The sequence below is a fragment of the Microcaecilia unicolor genome, chromosome 11, assembly GCF_901765095.1.
Source record: "Microcaecilia unicolor chromosome 11, aMicUni1.1, whole genome shotgun sequence".
Lineage (NCBI taxonomy): Eukaryota > Metazoa > Chordata > Amphibia > Gymnophiona > Siphonopidae > Microcaecilia > Microcaecilia unicolor.
In genome coordinates this window covers 55,517,487-55,536,033 of record NC_044041.1, presented here as the reverse complement: position 1 = coordinate 55,536,033, position 18,547 = coordinate 55,517,487, and the positions used below count along the sequence as shown (strand labels likewise).

Sequence of the window (18,547 nt, the reverse complement as noted above, 5' to 3'; positions counted from 1 at the left end):
GCTGCATGGCCATTTCCTGCAGGAAAGAAAGACTACCCTTTTACCAAGGGGGCCTTGGCGGGCGTCAAAAACACGCACCAATGTCAGCACAGGCCCCCTTTTGCTACAGCTTGGTAAAAGGGGCCCATAGAGATTCCTTTAAGTCGGTGGTTCTCAACACAAACCTTGGGACACATTCAGCCACTCTTGTTTTCAGAATGTTCCCAATAATTATGTATAAGATAGATTTGCATACAAGGGAGGCAGTGTATATATATCCACCTCATGCATAGTCATTATGAATACTCCAAAATCCTAGCTGGCCAGGTGTGTCCAACAACTAGGTTAATAACCACTGCTTTAGCCAATACAATTGTTGCTTTAAACTAATTCCAAGCCAGATGAAGACCAGAAAGTTCTCGGATCATAAGACTCACCCAAGGCAACTGTGTTAAACTGACCTGATCAAACCCTCGAAGTGGGATGCTTCTCACCATGACAGTGGTGTCCAATCCAATGCCCGTAAGAAAACCTGCACACTCAAGAGAAACATCTGAATAGTCATCAGTCAAGGAAAGCATGGATAAATGACAGGATTCAGAAATAAAACAGTATTTGTATTCATAAATTTATTCTCCCAATCCAGTACTTACCATTTAATTCCCCAAATTAGAACTGTCAATGACACCAACTGAAGGAAATGCTAGCTGCCTCAATTATCTGCACCCTTCATGGGAGAACAGATTCTAGGGGATAAATGAGCTCTGGCATAAATGTATTGCCCAATCCAGTGGCTTCCAAACTTGGTCCTGGAGGCACCCCAGCAAGTCAGGTTTTCAGGATACCCACAATGAATATTCATGAGAGACGTTAGCATGCACTGCCTCCACTGCATGCAGATGTATTGCATGAATATTCATCATGGGTATGCTGAAAACCTCCAGGACCAGATTTGGGAACCACTGTCCCAATCCCTGTAAGATGTCCTTGGTGATGCTGACATCAACTTCTTGTTTCCAAGTACATATTAAGGATACAGCTGGCACCAACAACTAACCTGTCAAAAACAAAGAAATAACATGCCATAATTATTATTAACATTTGTATAGCGCTACCAGACGCACGCAGCGCTGAACACCTGATACAAAGAGACAGTCCCTGCTCAAAAGAGCTTACAATCTAAACTGGGTTCTGTATATACCACATTTAATTAAGAATGCTGAGTGATTATCTGAGTCAGCATTTAAAGATTTCGTTTCCTACACATAAATGAACATAAAGGAGAAACATTTTTGCATTTATTTATTAAGATTTATTCAGATCAAGCTTCTATTAAGCAATGAATGGCAGCAGATGGACACAGACTTCACTTTCACTTATAAAGCTCTCCTGGCTGTCACCCCTATTCACAAAAACAATATTACTGGAGCTCCAATCCCCTTAGAACTAAACAAGAACCCTCCACACTTTGTACATGGGTTAATTGCTAACCAGTAATAAGTTTAATGACCATGAGAAAAAAATAGTTGCGGCACCTAAGCCACCAACCTAGGACAAGTACATTAGGTGCCCCATCATAATATAAATATATTTCAAAACCCCCTCAAACGGGGCTCACGTAATTCTAACTGCAGAGGAAAACCAGCAGACGAGGAAACGGCAAGTATCAAGCCCTGTTCACCAATGACTCCTGTTGACTGGAGGATGACACACAAGGAGTGGGGAGAATAGACAGTACTCTGCTGGTAGCAGTGGCTCTGGTCCTACCACACTTCTCCTAAGCTAACTTAGGAGCCACTGAATTATACATGTGAAATGGCCCCTCTTAAACATTTGGGCCACATTTCCCTATGCCTTATTCTTGCCCTGCCACCAACTTGAATCACCACATCTTTTTTTTAATACTTTATTCTAATATGGGTCTTGATAATTAACTGTACAAAAGAAAACAACACACAATTTCCAAACACTGAACAATAACAACATGAAAGGTTAATGCTGAAGACAAACAGACCTATATTTAAGAATAAGGAATGTTGAAAGACTTTTGGTTTATCTGTTGACATGTCCAATTTTATCTTCACTTGTCTAGGTATGGACACAATAGTGACAGACTCGAGGTAACTGCATAATAATATTCATATCTAACTTCATTTTGATGCTAGGCTTTTGTATCGCTCCATGGTACAAGTAACTGCATCTCAAAAAAGGTATTGCAGAATTAGAAAAGGTATGGAGAAGGGTGACCAAAATGATAAAGGGGATAGGATGCTAATGAAAGGATTAAGAGATTAGGGCTCTTCAGTTTGGAGTAAAAAAAGAACAGCATATTATAGTGGAACAGGTAGATCAAAGACTAGGGGGTACACAATGAAGTTACTATGTAGTACATTTAGAACAAATCAGAGAAATTAATTTTTCACTCAATATTTAATAAAGCTCTGGAAAACATTGCCAGAGAATGTGGTAAACATGATTAGCATAGAAGGGTTTAAAAACGGGTTTGAACAAGTTCCTAAAAGAAAAGTCCATGAACTACTATTAAAGTGGACTTAGGGAAATCAATTATTTATTCTTGGGATAAGCAACAAGATATTTATTTTACTCTTTTGGTATCACCAGGTACTTGTGACCTAGATTGGGTGTTGCTGGATACTGGGCTTGATGGACATTCAGTCTGTCCCGGTACGCAATACGTATGTTCATACGATTAGAGGCCACAGGGGAAGATATAGAAAATGACACCCCCACCCTTTAACCCCAGCCACGGTTGAATGAGTGAATTGATAGCAGCTGAGAAAGTCTGCCAATACATTCAGAATGTGGAAATACATCTTGAACAAAATCCAGAAAGGTGAGGAGCCTCCCCGCTCCCTTATGATAATGTGAAATGAAGCCTTGGATCCATACAGGTGAGGAACCTCTTTCTTGATTGCTGAGATCACCAATTTTAAGCCCCCCCCCCCCCCCCCCCCCCCCCCGCCCAATCTAGAAGTGAGGCACTTAAAAGAGTCTGAATACTATAAGTCTGAGCTGAGACAAATCCCCTTTAAGGACATGACTTCAGCCCTGCTCCTCCAGGGTAACAGCCTCAATGGCTCCTAATTTGAAGAGCCACTGGAGCAGCTCACCTATGGTGGCTAGAGGGCCAAAGGCAACAGCCACTGGTCATCTTCAAGGCATACCTCTGATGAATCCATTGAACTGAAATGATACAGATCCACTCTGAGTAAAACAGCTGGAAATTCCCCCCCCCCCTCTGAATGCATCCACCATGAGGCAGCCCCTATGCTAGCCTGAGACTTGCAGGCACCAAGAAAGGGCTGTTTTTTTCTGGATAACCACTGTGATGAATCCTCTGTGCCATCATCAAGACCTTCTGCTCAACATCAACATTCAAACAAAGGCCTTGATGATGGCACAGAGGTTTCATCACATGGGTTATCCAACTAAATGCATTCAAGAAGGTTTTAAGTAAAGCAAGAGTAAGGAGTAGAGTGGACCTTCTTGAGGGGAAAAAAAAGAGTGAGAGAGAAACCTGACATTGTATGCAAGCTAAGGTATTCACGCTTATCAAATGACATCAGAAAGAGCATTCTCAAACACTGGCATATCTTAGAAAACCACACTTGCTTTAAAAACAAACAAAAAAAAACCCAATTATTGCATACCCGAGAATTAAAAATCTAAAGGATAAACTGGTGCCATCTGCTCTACCAAAACTCCTTCCACCCTCTCCTGTTTTTTCAGGCTATACTAGCTGTGGTAGATGCTCAATTTGTCAATACGCTCTCAAAATAAACAGGGTTTACAGATCCAGAGCCATAAAACCTTTAAGCTTCTACGTAATTCAGACTACAATTCCTCTCAAGTAATCTATGTCATCTTATGTCCCTGCAATTTAGTATATATAGGAAAAACTAAACGTCTCAACAAAATCAGAATAATTCAACACTAAAGTAATATTAACAGACAGAAAACTAGTGCTTCTATTGTGCAGCACTGGATGGATAAAGGCCATTCCATGTCTGATCACAGATTTTTTATCATCAAAGTTATCACCACTAGAAGCAGAGAAAGCGACATTGACCACATTTTGCTACAGAAAGAGCAACGTTTGATAATCTGAATTAAATACCGATCAACCCTATATTCTCAACAGAGAAATAGAGTTTAGATACTTCTTCTGACCAATGGACTTTGTAAAGACACTGTACCTCTCAGCATTTTGCATTTTACTTCTTTCTGCACTTTACTACCATGTGTTCTTTTAGTATCACATTTACTTTTATTCATGTGTTTATTACATTCAATTATATTTATTGTTTGAGAATATTCATTAATTTTTATTTTTTGAAAGTAGTCCTCCAACTTTTCCTATTTCTTCAAACCTACAAGCTGTAGTTAGAAGTTTGATTTAAAGTTGTTGTTTTTTTAAACCCAGCATATCATGTTCTTTTCGCATACATATTTTCTCTTTTATAGATACTTTTGGTCACTCATATATGGTTTTACTCCTCTTAATAGTTTATTCTTTTCATTTTATCACTGGCCTCTAAAACTTACACGGCACAAATCGAAAGTATCACAGCTCGTCAAAGCACTCATTGTGTTATGGATTATTTATGAGGCACATAGACATAAACTATGTTTATTCATGGGGTTATTTTTACATAGAGTGTTTGGTGTCTTTTTGCTCTTTTAAATAACGGTCTCTGGACACATTTTCATCTTTATGTTGGTGTTCGTGCGCCACTGAGAAATCTACTGTGGCTTGACTTTAATGTAAGTAACTTTGGTATTCTGCGTGTGACTGCCATGGTTTGCAACTCTAAGCAGCTTCACTGCACTTTAGATGTACTTTAACTATTACAGTTATGTATTCACCTTCATAGATTATTGTCTCTTGGTTTGCAGGTGACCACTGTGGTCTGTAACTTTAAGCAACTCCACTGTACATTGACTTCTACCGCTGAATATTCATCTCCACAGATTATCATCATTACCTTGACTTTTCTAGCACTCATTTACATACAATACATCTTGTGTCCTTAGCAAGTTTGGTCTTTAGTGCATGGTGTTAGAATAACCTTTTTTGCTTATTTTTTAACACATTTAAAAGACATATAATACTTACACATATCACTTTTCTTTTGAGCAGCATTTTAAAACAAAGCAGGGAGTTGGTTTATATGTTATTTATTTCTCCTCTGCTAGGGTGATAAGTTGCTAAAATAATTATTTTTTACAGTATCATTTGTGTATTGAAAAACCTATTGATTTGAGCACTGTATAAATGTGAATATTGTCTGTTCTTGCCAATCATATGTGATCAGGTATGTTTTGATGCATGGTTCTATGTACTCCAGAAATGCAGTATTTTTATATACAACTTGGGTCTCTGATGTTGATGACATTTCGAGGTTTTTTAATACTCAATTCGATAATTGTTTTGACAAGGTAACATAAGACTTACTTTTATCTTAATTTTCTAGTCATTTGTTTAAAAAAACAGATGGTCTAGATGTGTTTTTAGATTATATTTATTATTTTTTAATTGCCATGATTATGTATATTTTATTATTTACTATTTATCATTTTTTATGGATGTTGTATCCAGTTTTGTAAGTTTACTTATTCATGATGTGTTTTATATGTCTGTAGACCCCTGACAAAAGGCAACTGTTTTGCCGAAACACGACCATGTCGGGTCAACATATTGCTGGTTGGAATAAAGTCTGCTGGTTTCATAAAAGTGTCTCCATCCCCTCACTGTGTCCGGTTGTCTATAGCTCCTGCAACAAGGCTGAAAAATAAAGAAAATTGTACCTTTCTATCTATAGCAATCAAGCGTATTAAAACCTATGCTTACTTCAGCATTAAGGAATGGTGGCAGTTTAATTGTGGCTATGTAACCAGCATTTCAGAAAGTATATTTGAAAAGAGCAATAGACTGCAAAATGACTTGTGAAAGATTGATCTTATGTACTTTTAACTGAAACACAAAAATTCTATTTAAAATATATGGACTGATTCAAATGTAAGCATGTGTTAATTAAAGAAACCATAAAGGAGGTTCATGTCGGAACACTAAAAGAAAAATGCCAGAGAGGGAGAAACGATCGGTGGGTGGCCTGGTTAATTGGGATCTTTGAGTCTTTGAAACAGATAAGGTGATGCTAGAATGGATAACTCAAATGTCAGTGGTAATCCACCCAGGTACTAATAATATAATTCCATTTCAAAGTACATTTTAACTGTCAGAAGGCTGCTGAGGTGCCCCAGAGAATGGGAGAATCGCCGTGAGCATTGGGTGACAGGAATGTGCATGGTGATACTATGTAAACCGCTAAAACTGAAGCTCATGTAGACAGCCTGAGCTCACATTGTCCAATTAATTTTAAGCAGGGCTTAACTTTGATTAGAGGAGTGGCTCAGGGGATCAAGATGAGATTTAGTTAATTCAAGAAGCTAAAGAGGCAGACCAGTCTGCACAGTCCCTTCTGCTTCCCCCAAGATATTTGGACTAGTTATAAACAATATTGTACAATCAGCATGAAGCTATATTATGGAGTTGTTCAATGACTCTGACCACAGCTACAGATATACTATTTGCGATAGACTACAAAAAAAAAAATTCCTTTTCAATAGTGCCTACATGAAAAGCCTCAAAGGAGAGGAGGAGCAGGTTAAGAACCAAGAAAGCCAAAGTTCACATCCCACTTCGCCCACTGATGATCCTTGCGATACTGAGCAAGTCACTTCACTCGCCAATTCCTAAAGTACAAACTTAGAGGCCTATCATTTTTATTACGTCATGTTAAGACATTAATGCACATTATTTTGACAAGGCAAAATCTGGGTTGATATGTGTTAAAAAATAATGTGAGGCATCGCATGTACATGCAAGCAAAGGAGTTCATTATTATAAAAATGAACTAATGTAGCTTGTGGTAAACTTCATAAGTTGCATTGTTCCAGGAAAGTTAGTACTACATCCAGAGGTCTTCAAAACGTCCTCCTGGGGGCACCGGCATGTTAATGTAATGAACTGATGGTACCAGGGTAGTGTTAAAGAGGCTGAAAATTAACAAAATGAGCCCCCCTCATCCTAAGTAGCAATCCTTGGAGAGCTTGTGTGAAAGGGTTAGTCCTCTTCCTGGCCCCCTTTCCTCCCTCCCCTGGTTTGGACAAAAATCCTGTGCTAACAGTGCCCCCTGTGAGGCATCCTCAATGATTTGCTCCTAATTCACACATACATACACAAGCATATATTTTTATATATATATACACACACACAGGCAAAAGTAAAAACTGAAACAAGAGGCAGCACAATAGTACCTAGTGTAATTATGACCTAGAAAATCATCTCTTTATCCCCTATCATCTTATACCATTACCAGAACAGTAACCACAGCTCTAGGGATGGATGAAAACGGTTTTGAGAAATTTAGGGCCCCTTTTACAAACATGCACTAAATGCTAAGATGCCCATTATATTCTTATGAGCATCTTAGTGTTTAGCGCATGTGAATTTTTAGTGCGCGCTAAAAACGCTAGCACGTCTTTATAAAAGACCCCCCCCCCTTATGTAATAACCAACAGTTTTAGGAACCAGGGGAAAAGTGATTTTAGAGGTTTTTTGTACTAAATTTTCTTCCTCTTTTGCCATTTCACTCCTACTTCTGCAGCCAAACCCATCCCTTTGGCAGCTCCTCCACCCAAGCCTGGAGATAGGGAGCCAGTCATCACACTTTAGGTGCCCCGTTTTTCCAGGTAGCTATCTCAGAGCACTGCCATTCTGAAGCTAGATCACATGACCCATGAAGCTTAGTTATTGAATGATTTCTAATTTATTTTTAATTAATTTAAAAGTTTCTACAATTGCAGTTGGACCCTCAGGTGTGAGCGAAATGAGATCATGGTTTGGCAAGATATCTTGCCCATGCTCATGTAACACAGCCGTCCTAATTATCGGGCTGCTACATGCCCACATATCTCATTTTATTGCTTAATTTGAGTTGTTTTTATTACAACAGTGCATCTTCATAACATTCCTCTCTCATACATGTATCTCAAGGAAAGGAAACGCAAAGAAATCAATATTAACCATATAAACAAATCCAACAGGACCCATTTTAATGTCGCTACACACTGGAGCCCATCGTTCAGCAAGCCTCAGGATCCATATTCTAACGCACATAAAGGAATTCTTGCTGTTCCATAAAACAGCTGCTGAACAGTCAGGTCTCTGAAATATTAATTCTCCATCAGTACTGCTACCCTATGGATAGAAAAGTACCATCATTCTATTTTGAAGTCCATGAGGCTGCTGCTCAGTCCATGGCCACAGAAAATAATAACTTCTAAGTTCAATCCCTTTGTACCCCTATATATGAAAATGGTGTTTGTTTCATCAATATCACACATCTAGGAAAATAAGGAAGACTGAAGAAATCTTTCCATCAAAATGGATATGATAATACTCTCTTCTTCCCACCTCTGCTTTGACAGTTCATCACAATTCTTTGCTCAGCAAATGTAGTAACCAGACTCTCTTTGTGGGCTTCCTCATCTGGGGAGACCACACAGAACACTTTGTACATCTGTGTTTTAGACAGGGTAAAATACACCTCACATGACAGTGAAGTAATCAGTGAAGTTTTTACTTTAATCTGTCATTGATTGCTGAAAGTTTATTAATCCTGGTGTCTCAAAAGACTCCTTGCACTTTTCATGTGCTTCTAAATTATGCCTCCTCCAAGACTTTGACAATGGGGTCCTTCTGTACAGAAAGAAACAGTACCACTAAAAGACAGTATTTAAAAAATCTTCTAAACATAAGAAGTATTTAATGGAGGACCAAGGAAGAACATGTTGATTTAAAAATTAAACCATAAAATAAAAAGAAAAGCAGTTTAGCAAATATGCTGAATTAGTTCTATTAACCTGAACTGGGAGAATCTTCTCCCCGATTCTGAAGAAACTAGTGTGAGTCACAGGCACCTTTAGAGGTAGGTGAAGAAGATATATCAGTCACCACTCACTCATCTGTCAACCACCTCATCTCCAAACCTTAACATTGTACCACCCCCCCCTTCCTTCCCTATAGTAAAAATTTATGTTTAATTATCCTCACCACCTTTTAGCTATCCTTAATATAAGAAATGAGTGGGCAATTTCATGAAGCATTTAACAATTATAATGTGAAATTTGTTCTTACCTGCTAATTTTCTTTCCTTGAGTCTGGCTAGAGAAGACCAGATGAGTGGGTTATGTTCTCCAATCAGCAAATGGAGATGAAGAACATAAATAATTCAGCAACATCATCACCAGTATAATGTACTTATATTTATAAATGATCTAGACATGGGAGTAACTAATGAGGTAATGAAATCTGCTGACGAAAAAAAAGTTATTCAAAGTTGATAAATCGCAAGAGGATTGTGAAAAATTACAAGACGACCTTACGAGACTGAAAGACTGGGCATCAAAATGGCAGATAAAGTTTAATGTGAGCAAGTGCAAAGTAATGCATGTGGGAAAGAGGAACCCGAACTATAGCTACGTAATATAAGGTTCCACATTAGGAGTCACCGACCAGGAAAGGGATCTAGGCGTCATCGTTGATGGTATGTTGAAACCCTCTGCTCAGTGTGCAGCAGCTAAGAAAGCAAATAGAATGTTAGGTATTATTAGGAAAGGAATGGAAAACAAAAATGAGGACATTATAATGCCTTTGTATCACTCCTTGTTGCAAACACCTCGAACACTGTGTGCAATTCTGACATTGCATCTCAAAAAAGATATAGTGGAATTAAAAAAGGTACAGAGAAGGACGACAAAAATGATAAAGGGGATGGGACAATTTCCCTATGAGGAAAAGCTAAGCAGCTAGTGCTCTTCAGCTTGGAGAAAAGACAGCTGAGGGAAGATATGATAGAGGTCTATAAAATAATGAGTGGAGTGGAATGAGTAGATGTGAATCACTTGTTTACTCTTTCCAAAAACATTTCTTCACTCAACGTGTAATTAAACTGGAATTCATTGCCAGAAAATGTAATAAAAGCAGTCAGTTTAGCGGGGTTTAAAAAAAGGGTTGGATAGCTTCCTAAAAGAAAAGTCCATAAGCCATTATTAAAATGAACTTAGGGAAAATCCAATGCTAATTTCTAGAATAAGCAGTATAAAATGTATTATACTGTTTTGGGATCTTGCCAGGTACTTGTAACCTGGATTGGCCACTGTTGGAAACAGGATGCTGGGCTTGATGGACCTTCAGTGGCAATACTTATGTATGGTGCAGCCCTAGAATTTGCCAGTGTACCAGTGGCATAGGCACAGGTGGGCAAAGGTCCACCCAGCAGTCGCACATCCTTGCTGTGGCTGGAGAAGGATCTTCAAGTCCCACCAGCTGAAGACTCCCAGCATCTCTCCTTCCCTTCCTCTACTGGTGATCTGGTCTCTCAACCTCCACTCCCCTCCGAATGTATCTTTAAAAAACAACTCTTCATTTCCTAAATTAGATTAGGAGGTTGCAGGCAGCAAGGAGCAACTCACACATGTTGTTATCAATGTTATCAATGGCCCCAGAGCCTTCCCTCTGATATAGTCCCACCTACGTGAAAACAGGAAGCTGGGTCACACGGAAGGCTCTGGGACCAGTGCGAACAGCGTGTGTGAGTCGTTGATTGCTGATGGTGACCTCTGGAAGTGAAGAGAAATTTTTAAAAGGTACACCGAGATGGAAGGGTGGGTGGACGCACGTTGTCAAATGGTGAACAGGGGAGGGGAGGGAGATATGCCGGACCATGGGCAGAGGGGCGAGAGTGGAGGGTGGGGGCAGAATTAAAATTTTGTGCCTACCCAAAATTGACTGTCTGGCTACTCCTCTGCAGTATACTATTGACAAAGCAGATCTGCAACATTTGAAAATGTAATTAAACAATCTCATGGAACAACATTATCCTGAGGTTACATTGTAACAACATAGCTCCACTGCATGCAGCAACCTTACAGCAGAACAACATAACACAGTATTACAGACAAACCCTGAAAACAGAATTATAGATCATAAGTCTCCCAGCATTGGCAGGATCAGGAAACTCTACCCTGGGCACTGCTAATAGGAGAAAAACAGGGATCGCTTCTTAATCGCTACACTATCCGAAGGTCCAGCTGCAGTCTTCCTGGGAAGGTCCTGGACTGGTCTAGCAGGACTATAAGAAAGAAAATTAGCAGGTAAGAACAAATATCACTTTATCATCCTGTTAGACCAGTTCAGATGAGTGAAATACACCAAAGCTCTAAGGACCCCAGGTGAGATGAAGACCAGGCCTTGATACAAGATGTTTCCTCAAGGCGACTGCCCACTAACCAAGAGCATCTCTACTGGAACAAAGGAGCAAGGATGCCCAAGTGAGTCTACACTCCATGCACTGGTGAAACCCTTGCAGTTGTCGAGGAAGGCCCATAACTGAAATGGCCAATGCAACTGACTCTGCCCCGATCCTCTACTGAGCGGAGCATCTGGAACTGCCTGTCTAATGAAGAATAATTCAGATCAGAAAACTGAAACCACATCCGAAGGAGCAGACATCAGGACTGGAAACATGAACAAGAACACCACTTAGGACGGACATAGAGATCTAAGGGAGAGAATCCTGAACCCCCAAAACTTCTGAACTAGGTAAACCGAAGTGCAGAGAATCACAAGTGAACCTGAAGACCCCAGCCTTGCCAACCTCATGGTAAATTTAGTAGCACTAAGCTTTGCATGAAGCAAAGTTATTCAACTGAGCAGATGTTCTCCAAGGACAGCAGGCCAGGTATTCTCAAAGTTGGGTGAAATCATCCAACGGAGCCCAGTGCAGATGCTGACTAGTGATATTAACAGAAAACTTTCTAGCAGCGAGCCATTGAGCATGCGCTGGTGCCTTCCCGCCCGATGCAAGAGCCTGGGTCTCTCAGTCATTTCAAAAAGCTAAAGAGGAGGAGGGAGGGTATGTGAGAATACTTGGCATGCTGTCCTGGGTGAAAATCTGCTACAGGTAAGTAACTTCACTTTCTCCGAGGACAAGCGGGCTTTCATATTCTCACAGCTGGGAATCCCTAGCTACCAGGCTCACTGAAAACAATGCTAGGACAATAGGGACTCGAAACGTCGAGGCCCGTAATTCAATCAACCTGAAACTATTTATATACTAGTTGTGGAAGTGCAGCCTCGACCAGAACAAAACTGAACCTAGGGGAGTGGAATTGGATTATAGACACTAAACAAATTCTGCAGGACTGCTTGCCTGAACTGGCTGTCACATCGGGCATCCTGCTCAAGGCACTAGAGAGATGTGAATGTGTGGACAGATGACCACATCACAGCTTTTCACATCTCCTCTATGGAGGCTGATCTCGAGTGAGCTACTGACGTAGCCATGGCTCGAACATTATGAACTTTAACATGATCCTCCAGAGTCAACCCAGCCTGGGTGTAAGTAAAGGAAATGCAATCTACTAGCAAACTGGAAACTGTGCGTTTGTCGATGGCTACCCCTATCATGTTTGGGTCAAAAGAAACAAAAAGCTGGGTGGACTGCCCATGGGCTTTATTCCGCTCTAGATAAAAGGCTAAGGTTAGCTTGCAATCCAAAGTATGCAGTATACTCTCGCCAGGATGGGCATGGGGTTTGGAGGAAAATGTTGGTAGAACGACTGACTGATTAAGATGGAACTCTGACATACCTCAGGAAGGAATTTAGGGTGTGTGCAGAGAAATATTCTATTGTGGTGACACTTAGTGTAAGGTGGATCAGCTACTAGGGCCTGAAGCTCACTGACTGCCACTAGAAATACAACTTTCCAGATCAAATATTTCAGATGACAGGAATCAAGTGGGTTAAAATGAGCTTTCATCAGCTGGGTGAGGACAACGTTGAGATCTTATGACACTGTTGGCGGTTTGATAAGAGGCTTTGTCAATAACAAACCTCACATGAAGCAAACAACTAGAGGCTGTACAGAAATGGGCTTACTTCCTACATGGTGATAAGAACTAACTGCACTAAGATGAACCCTTTCAGAGTTGGTTTTCAAACCAGACTCAGAGAGGTGTAGGAGGTATTCAAGCAGTTTTTGTGTAGGACAAGTGAGAGGATCTAAAACCTTGCCCCTCACACCAGACAGAAAACCTCCTCCACTTACATGAGTAACAACATCTCTTAGTGAAGCCCTTCCTGGAAGCATGCAAGATGCGACATGCACCCTCTGGCAAAATTTAAGGTGTTAAATTCTATGCTCTCAAAATCCAAGCAGTGAGGGCCCAGGATAGAAGGAGGGGTTGTAAAGGAGACCCCTTGTTTTGCCTGATAAGGGTTGGAAAATAGTCCAATCTCCACAGATCTTCGGGAGGATAACTCCAGAAGAAGAGGGAACCAGATCTGTGATGTGCTCTTGACCAGCCAATCGTCCAGATAGGGAAACTTGTACACTCCCGCTAAACGTTTGGTGAATACCCTGGGAGCTGACATGAGGCTGGTAATGTTGTTTCCCTATTCAAAATCAGAGATACTTCCTGTGACTGGGAAGTATCAAAATGTGGGTATAGGCATCCTTTAAGTCTAGAGCATAGCCAATTGTTTTCCTGAATCATGGTGAGAAGGGTACCCAAGGAAATCATCCTGAACTTTTCTTTGGCAAGGAACTTGCTCAGGGTCCTTAAGTCTTGGACGGGACAATATTCCTGTTTTCTTAGGCACAAGGAAGTACCTGGAATAGAATCCCTTTTCTTCTTCCCTGGGTAGCATGGGTTCGATCGCCTTGGCCTGGAGAAGGGAGAATTCCTCTACAACTACCCTCTTGTGCTGAGAGCTGAGTGACGACACTCTCAGTGGGCAATATGGTGGTCTTTGATGCCAGTGCATGGCATAACAGAGATGGACTATTTGAAGAACCCACCGGTCAGAATTTACAAGGGGTCACCTGTGATTGTAAAAATTCAGCCTCCCCCCTACCAGAAGGCTATCCAGGATGGTTACTTTGAGCTGGTTATGCTCTCTTGGAGCCAGTCAAAAGCTCGTCCCTTGCTTCAACTGGCTGGGGCTTCTGAGGACAGGGTTGGCGAGGCTGACAGCTCTTGGCTTGGGGCTGCTGGAACCTCCTCCTTTGAGAGTAGTAGGCTTGCTGTCTAAGCCCACCCAAAAACCTCATTGAGGAAAAGGGTGCAACTGGAGGGTGCAAAGACAGAGTTTGGATGGTGTCCGTATGCTTCTTTATGAGGTCAGTAACCTCTTCCACCTTATCTCCAAACAAGCTGACACCTCGGCAAGGAACGTCCACCAACCTCTCCCATACTTTGGTTCCAGGTCAGAGATATGCTGCCATGAAAGTCTGTGCATCCCCACACTCATGGCAGAGTCTGGATGCTATAGAAAAAGAGTCGTAAGTGCCACTGGCCAGATATTTTCTGCATGCCAGCTGCTTACTGGCCACCTGGCGAAGCTCAGCAGCCTGCTCCAGTAAGAGAGTATCCACAAGACTTAGTGGACTAAGGACTAAAGATTGCAAGTAGAGGCTCATGTAGAACTGGTAGGACTGGATACGGTCAACTAGCATTAAGACTTGAAATGTTTTCCTCCCAAACGAGTCTAATGTCCTGGCCTCCCTACCTGGGGGCACAGAGGCATAAGTCCTGGAACTCCTAGCTCGTTTGAGAGATGATTCAATCACCAAAGAATGGTGTGGCAGTTGAGCCCTCTCAAATCTGGGAACTTTTTGGATACAGTACCGCGTATCCACCTTCACTAAAAGGGGATTCCCAGCTCTTCATCAGTTCATCCTTAAAGATAGGGTGCAATGGTACAGTGATCCCTTCCTTAGGAGGAGACTCATAGTCCAGGACATTCAACATCTCCACTCTGGGCTCTTCCAGAAGCCATCTCCCTAATAAACTGGTGAAAGAGAGACCATCAGGTGGAGGTTTTTGTCTCCCGAGGTGGTGAGGGATCAGAAAGTATCCCATATGACCCTTCCTCCAAGAATTAATATTGGTCCTCTTCTGAATCCCATGAGCGGTCTCCATTCAGACTTTTCACCATACTCAAGTTGTACTGAATGAGTATGTGCCTGCCTCAACTCAGTAGATCTATGTCAATACCCTGAAGAGCATCGAGGTACAACCCTACTAATCTGGGAAACTTTTTCCCCCGACGTCGAAAGCACAACTGTAGGCGTCGAGGATGATGTCGACATCCTGCGAAATGCCGACATCAATGCATCGGCATGGAAGGAGCCTCAGGAAGAATCTGGGCTGGATCTGCAGTTGGCATGAGTGTCATTGATGCCTGAACAGTTTGCAACTGCAGCATCTGTGCTAGCTCCTCCCTGCGCATGGCTCAAAACTGCTCATCGAAGGAAGGCATCGGAAAGAGCTCTTCCAAGGAGGGGAAGAGCTCTTCTAAGGTGGGGGAGTGCTCTTCCTGGTGCCGGTGCTTCACAGGTACCAGTAGTGCCGAAGCCCTGGCACTTCCAGCACCGTGTATTGAGGAGGACTGATGCTTATGCTCATCGAACCCGTACGTGCCCTCTGTGTTGAGTCCGTTGCTGACCGGTCCCGGCGCCTAGTCTCACCATTCGATGTCGAGGGTGGTGGCGACCCTCTCAAAGCTGGTGCACTCCCAGTGGATGCTGAAGTCTTGGCAGCCATCGAGGTTGATGCTTCTGGTGCCGATGCCAATGTATCGGCCTTCAATGTACCAAAACCTTCTCATCTTGAACCTGCCGTGCCCTCTGTGTCTTCAGTTGCATTTGCAAACAGAGAGAACAAGAGTTAGGCTTGTGGTCAGCTCCAAGGCACTCGATGCATCAGTTGTGCGGGTCCATCACCCAATTAAACTGGGCGCATCTTTTGAAGCCGAGGGTCTTCTTGCACATCAAGAAAAGGATCACGGCCAAATTAAACTCCTCAATTGTGAACCAGAAAAAAAAAGGGGCAGTGTTCAAATCAAGGACCCATCTTGAATCTGACTGTTTGAAAAGATTGCAGCCATGTTATGAAGTAAACCTGGACCTTTAATGAATTTTTTAATGTTTGGTATTTATAAAATCTGTGCCCTGGTGCAGAGTTGCCACTCAAAACAGGGTTGTATCAGGTAGCTGTCCAGGCTATTTGAAGTCAAGATGTGGGAAGCTATCTGAGCAATGTATGTCGTAGAGTGGAGAAATCTGTGGTTCACTAAAAACTGTATTAAGTAAATTAAGATAAGTGTTTGATTGACTAACTTTTTTATTATCCTACTTATGGACATTATCCCCCTAATTCTAGAAACTTGTACACCCCCAACTATATGCTTACTGTGCAAATTTGATGTGCAAGTTATAGAATAAGGACAGTTACGCACATAACCTAATTTAATAAAGAAGCGATAATTGAGGTTAATAATAGGCTATAATTGATGTTAATTGGCACAAATTGACACCAATTAGCAGTTACACACATAACTGCCCCTAGTTGAGATTCTATAAAATGTGTGTGCAAAATCCATAGCAACTGCAAGGGGGGGATGTGGACCTGGGAGGGGCATGCACAGGTCAGGGGTATGCCTAGCAGTTTCACGTGTGGGTTATAGAATACTAGCAGTTATGCTCTTAACTGCCAATAATTAGGTGCGAGCATTTACACCAGCCATTTCGCTAGCGTACGTGCTCCTGCTTAAAGTTAGGTGGATAAATGTGGACTTATGCTAGTATTCTATAAAGGCAAATGCATGTGCAATTACTGTTATAGAATTCACGCTTAGCACGCATCATCCCAGCAACTAACTTTAGGCAATCTATTGAGAACTACCCCTTATATGGACAATTTTAAGTATATTTGGACAGTAAAACAATACATTTTTAATGGCAAACTATACAAAAAAAAATGGACTGATTATTAGACTGAAGAGGCAATGGTGCTGAGACAAGTTTTTGCTTCATATATGATGGTCCTTAAAAAAAAGTTTGGTTTACAGAGTTTGAGTGGGATTTTTGGTTACTGACCTTTATAAAATAGCCACCAGGTTACCTCAAAATGCATCCTCTGTGCTCCCTCTCAAATAATGCACTAAGTGGGGATAGAGAAGTTCTATATACCCCGAGTTTCATGCATTTCATCTAAATTATCTTGATAGCAGCTATTTTTTGGAGCATTTAGTTATGACGATGAATATTTTTATACTGAAACTAAGAGATAATAACAAAAAACAAAAGTTACATCACACACGAGCTGTGTAGCAAAAAGTAGGCCAGATAGTACTACTTTCACATATGTGTTTATCCAGTCTGTATGTACAGGGGGGGAGGGGGACAAAAATGTTTTTTTTTTTACCCTTCAAATAACACTCAGCTTCATACATACATAAGTGACAACCTTTGAAAAAACAAATTAACCTTCAGATCCTTCCATAAAAAGAAGCCACTCTGTGAACAGAATATCGAGTTCTCTTGCTTAAATAACAAACTGACAGTAAGAACAAAGCTCAGAGCATTTAAGGCCACTTCCAGGACACCTTCCACAGAGTTTATGTAAAGAGCTCCACAATTAATTTTGGATTAATAGTGCTTTTGGAAATAATGCTAATTTTAATAATCTCTGTATTATGAATTCAGTATAGCAGTAGTGACAACCTGGTTTTTAAAATTCACATAACTCCTGCAGTGACACCACTATGATGCCACTGCCTTTACAGAAACATTTCTGCTCTCCACGGTACCCGATATAAAAAGCCTTTTTTATTTTAAATTAGAGATCCTGGAGTCGATCTCCGGTGGGGTTTAACCAGATGGGACAGGCTCCTGCCCAGTTAAATCACGCTAACTGGGCTGGGAGGAGGTATTTAACAGCATTTAACAGGAGAGTGCCCTGAATACCGTGGCACTCTCCAGTTAGTGTTGGGGCGGTCTGGGGATGGAGTTGGAGCACAGCTGGGAGTTATCTGGACACTGCCAAAATTCAGGCATGGTACCTGGATATTTACCTGGTTAACTAGGTGCCAAAATTCAGGCATGGTACCTGGATATTTACCTGGTTAACTAGGTGCCAAAATTCAGGCATGGTACCTGGATATTTACCTGGTTAACTAGGACAAAAAAGGGCTGGCCTTAGGTAACCGGGAAACTATCCAGCTATTGCCTGTATTGGTGGTCCCCGGTTAACTTCCAGAGGCTACCCCAGACCAGGATATTCAGTGCCCATGTACCTGGATAGGGGCCAACACTGAATATTTAGATCTAATTCAATTAGCAGTGGTCACTGTTTAAAAAAAAAAAACACTGGCTATCGCCACTTCAATATTGTCCCTCTCCATTTCCAAAATTATAGCCATCCGATAGTCTGTGATTCTCTTAAAAAAAAACCACCATACAGAGAAGATGCAGAGTGGCGAAATATGTGATGTCCATCTACAATATTTCTGTGCTATATGAGACTCCCATGCTTGCAGCTGGAGCCAAGATCCCTTCCAGTGCAGAAGGGCTTTCTTAGCACAGAAATACTACAGTAACCCCGCAAGGCTTATTTTGACTAAGACTCAGGAAT

At 41.4% G+C, this 18,547-nt stretch overlaps 1 protein-coding gene across 1 annotated transcript in view; it reads right to left on the bottom strand.

Annotated features, from left to right (window-relative positions):
• Positions 1-18,547, bottom strand: part of TXNRD2 (thioredoxin reductase 2) — a 114,504-nt gene that overhangs the window by 39,400 nt on the left and 56,557 nt on the right. The window contains exons 9-10 of the mRNA XM_030218390.1: positions 1,017-1,036; positions 441-532 (exon numbers count right to left, since the gene is read on the bottom strand). Of these exons, the coding sequence (XP_030074250.1) occupies positions 441-532; positions 1,017-1,036 (112 nt within the window). The remainder of the gene's footprint in view (positions 1-440; positions 533-1,016; positions 1,037-18,547) is intronic.